The sequence below is a fragment of the Gavia stellata genome, chromosome 2 (assembly GCF_030936135.1).
Source record: "Gavia stellata isolate bGavSte3 chromosome 2, bGavSte3.hap2, whole genome shotgun sequence".
Classification (NCBI taxonomy): Eukaryota; Metazoa; Chordata; class Aves; order Gaviiformes; family Gaviidae; genus Gavia; species Gavia stellata.
The window spans coordinates 72,986,829-72,991,250 of NC_082595.1; the positions used below are offsets into that span (position 1 = coordinate 72,986,829).

The window sequence follows — 4,422 nt, forward strand, 5'->3', positions numbered from 1 at the left end:
CTGTGGAGGTCACGTTCACCATTTCTGGTCCTTCAGCCGTACTTTTGGCTTTAAACGAGCATCAGTATAGGTGACAGAGTTAACTGAGCTGTTACTTTTGCAGGAGAAACGTGACTGCACACGGCATGCCAGCAGCAGCGTCTAGCTGTGGGGTTGGCTCCACTTTGAGGGTTGTTGTTAGTGGGGGTTGGACCAGTTGGCCTCCAGCAATCCCTTCCAACCTAAATTATTCTGTGTGCCGGTGTGCCCTTAGGAGCAGCAGTCAGAGCTGGCAGCCTATCTCGCTTTGTTGGTTTCTCCCCTCTGAAGCACCTTTCACCAGCATTGTCACTCCCACCTCTTCCCTTCTCCCAGCAAAGACCCCCATGCAGCCCACCCCGCGGCTGAATCTGAGCCCCAGAGACAGCCCCAGGGAAGCTGGCTGGGGTGCAGCTTCTGCCTCATCTTAGCCGAGCGCCTCAGGGTGACTCAAACTGTCTGCTGGGGCAGACTTGCACTTTTACTTTTCCCTCTCTGATCATTACTGTAGCTGGGCACCCTTGCAGCAGAGCAGCAAACTGCCCGAGGGACACCAAAACGTACTTTCTTCTAGCAACCACTGCCTGTGTGTCCTGTCTTCCCTGCAGTAGTCACCTTATTTGGGGAAATTATGCACAATCCGTGTTCTTTATTAATCATTTCTATTGAGCTTGCTGAAAGAAAAAATAAAATTATTCTGCAGCAGTTCTTACAAATACTACTTTTTATTTTAATTCCCGGCTATTTTTTCTCCTAATAGTGTATGTACTCTGGGGAGCTGCTTTGGAAATTTTATAGATAGGCAGGGTCAGACCACTCTTCCCCAGCTTCAATCACAGTTTCCAGCTTCAATCAACAGTTTCCACCTCCAACAAGCTGCAAAAGGGAAAAACCATAATGGATCTCTGTGCTTCCTCACTAGAAGACATTTTCAGTGGCTGAGATAATTTTTTCCCTCTTTTTAGATATGAATGTTAGCTAGTAGGGAACCCGAAGGCAGCTGGAGGAGGCAGCTGTGACAATAGCTTCAGAAGGGGAGCTGGAGATAAACATCCTAAACTCAAGCACGGAAAACTTGGAGTCCTTAAAGCAGAATCCCACTGCATATGGGTAAGTGGTAGGTCACACTTTTGTCACCTTCAGACTTGATTTACACTCAGCTTGTGGCACTGCATCTTTCCAACCAAACACTTTCTCTCAGAAATAAGGATGTCATTTCTCAGCTCCATCTGGAGTTTATTACTCACATGTTACTTACAGTTCCTTGACTCTTGATAAGACAAATGATTGTCATCTTGTAAATTTTCAAAGCATTTTTCAGAGATGGCTTCCAGTGCTGTTACAACACTTTTCCTACCTCTAGTATTTGTTTTGATGGATTTGGAGCTGCCATGCCATAGTTCACTGTTATTGCGTGTCAGGTTGATGTATGTGATAGTTTCTGTGTGGTATATCGGTATAATTCAAAAAGAATTTGTCCAGAAAGATGGACGGGGAAGAAAATTATGGTGCAAGGTAAGTAATCAATATTTAAACAGTGCTTAGGAGTTGCTAATGGACAATACCAGCTACTCAGCTTTGATTTTGCCCCTTCCCAGCCTGATTTCCACAATATCTGAACCAGGACATTTTAACTTTCATAAGCACAGAAGACAGGGTACGAAGGACTCTCTGTCTGTCTCTCAAGATAAGGGAAGGAACTCCGTGAAGGAGTCCCAGAACAAGAAATCCTGCTAGAGGACCTGATCATAGGTTAAGCTGACAAGAATGCCATTGTGAATTGTAAGATGACAGTAAGGCAGACGTGCAGACTGCAATTTAAAAAAAATTATTTTCCCTAATTTTTTTTTTTTTCCCGCTGCTGTCCAAAAGAAAATAATTTGTTTGTAGATGATGTTTCTGAGTTTCTGTATATTGCTGGCCTGCTGAGAAGATATCCAGTTGTTTAAGTCAGCAGGGTAAGATCAATCGATCGATCCATGGGGTTGTGCACCGCATGGTCCAGGTGAAGTGTGGCAAAAGTGAATAATGCCACCCCAGAATCGACCAAGGCACAAGGCCTGAGCCCTGAAGAAATATGGTTAGTGGTATTAAAAACGTGACCAGTCAGATGTACAGCTGGTCTTACAAATGTGACACTTGCTAGCTGTGTCCTCTCAATTGCCAAACAAACTGCACAGGTGTCTGCCTGGTACTTTGAACATAAATCAGGAATCTTACACAAAAAGAGCCACTTAAATAATTACTTTGGAGTACAAAATGGGATCCATTTTTAGATGGAATGAACTGAACTTTGCTTTCTGTTTTGGGAGTGTATTCCTGAAGAAAGGAATGGTTTATTCTGCCTTAGCCCAAGCTGGAAATGGTGGTTATTTTCCTTCTAAATGACTGTTACAGTTTTCTCAGAATGCCACAGTAAAGATTTGCCGTTTAGCTGTCATGACCATGAAGTGTTTATTAATTTTTAATACGCATTTATGGGGTTCAGTTTATAAGCCTTTCTATTACTACAGTTCATGATAATTTAGATATTTGATTCTTAAATGGAAAAAGTATAAAAGTGAATATCATTGTTTGCTACTCGAATCATTGATTACACAAAATGTCTTAAAGATGAGTATCTAATAGTTTCCTTTTTTTGTTGTTTCATTGCTAAAAAATCTGTTCCTTTGTGGAATAATTTTATTTCAAACTCTTTACCATGAATAACACTAGAGGTAAAAAAAGGCAGGCTAAATTACAGGCTAAAGATAAGTCAAGCAAATAGGTAAACACAAAAATCCCCGTTATCAAGGGAAATGGTGACAGAGTCAAATTATTTTGCTCATTCTTAAGGCCAGGAGTCACGTCATCATATCATCTCCCAGTACTTTTAAGTATGTTCTCGACACCTGATGAGCTTTCTAAAGGCCAGCTTGAAATCTTCGTTAAAGCTAGTGTACAGCAAAGGGTTGATAAGGGAGTTGACATATCCCAGCCAGGTGAAGAAGTCTGCTACTTCTGGAGAGACAGTGCAAACGTGGAGGCCCACAAGCAGCTCCTTGATGAAAAAGGGCAACCAGGACAAAATGAAAGCACCTAAAATCAGCCCCAGAATGCGAGCAGCCTTTCGTTCCCGCGTCGTGGAGATCTGCTGCCGGTCACCAGCCAGGTCCAGGTCGTTCTCGAAAGGAGGGATCCTCACGGACGCGTTGATTTTATCGAACTCCGTGGTTGGGTCAGAGGTGGAGAAGTCCGAGACACAGAACGTCTGTGTGAGCTTGCAGCTGGCAAAGGAGTTTTGGCTGTCGGTGCTCCTGTTGCTGAGGTGGCGGCTCGAACCCCGCTTTTGGTAAAGGCTCTTTGCAGCGTGGTAAATTCTGTAGTACAGGATCAGGATCAAAGTCAAGGGGATGTAAAATGCCCCAAATGTGGAATAAATAGTGTAGATGACATGATCATGCTGAATGCGACACTCACTGGGAATATTGATGCTGTGGTGATTTCTCCAAAACAAAGGGGGCATTGATATGAAAATGGAGATAGTCCACACGGTGACTATCATCAGCCCAGCCCTTTTTGCCGTTCTTTTCCTGGCATATTCGATAGCATCTGTGATTGCCCAGTACCTGTCCAGAGCGATGACACACAGATGAAGGATTGAACACGTGCAACAGGTCATGTCGACGCTAAGCCAGATCTCACAGATGAAGTATCCCAAAGTCCATTTATCTATCATTATGTAAGTGATGCTCAAGGGCATGACGAGAACAGCAACAAGGAGATCTGTCACAGCTAGTGAACATATTAAATAATTTGCCGGCTGGTGGAGCTTCTTGGTTGTGGAGATTGCTGCAATTACAGCAGAATTCAGCAGCATAGTCAAGGTTGTGATTGTGGCCAAGGTCAGGGTAACGAGCATCTTTTCAGTTACTGTTTTTGGCTTCGTAGCCACATTGGCTTCAGTGGTGCAGTTTGTGAAATTCATTTTCCCCTCCAGGATGCACAGTGAAAGAAGAAGTTGCTGCTTCTGGTAATGAATAGTTCCAGGTTCAGAAGTCACCCATTTGAAAGAGGGACAGAGATGCTCCAGGTGCAATCCTTTTTTATAATCCCATATTCAACAGAGCAGCAAAAAGCTTCCAGATTTCCTCCTGTTCATTGTTTTTCTAGAAGATAAAAACACATCTGTTAGTGAACCTAGAAAAACCCCACATTTTGGCAAAAAGCCCTATGCTTCTAATATTACCACCTCAAATGAAAATTTTGGTCTGTTTTTCCTTCTCTTCTCCTCTCCTGCCTTTTCTTCCCCTTTTTCTCTGCATTCATAGTTTGTTTCTCTTTATTCTCTAAAGGGCACTTTGGGCCAGATTTCCTGCTGATGTGAACTGGTTATTTCTCCTTTGGTTTTGGAGATCTCACTTA

At 43.1% G+C, this 4,422-nt stretch overlaps 1 protein-coding gene across 1 annotated transcript; it reads right to left on the bottom strand.

Moving 5' to 3' along the window:
* Window positions 1-2,890: 2,890 nt before the first annotated feature.
* HTR1E (5-hydroxytryptamine receptor 1E) lies at window positions 2,891-4,054 on the bottom strand. Its single transcript, XM_009809880.2, has one exon. The coding sequence runs from the start codon at window positions 3,983-3,985 to the stop codon at window positions 2,891-2,893; it is 1,095 nt and encodes a 364-aa protein (XP_009808182.2). The 5' UTR covers window positions 3,986-4,054.
* Window positions 4,055-4,422: the final 368 nt, after the last annotated feature.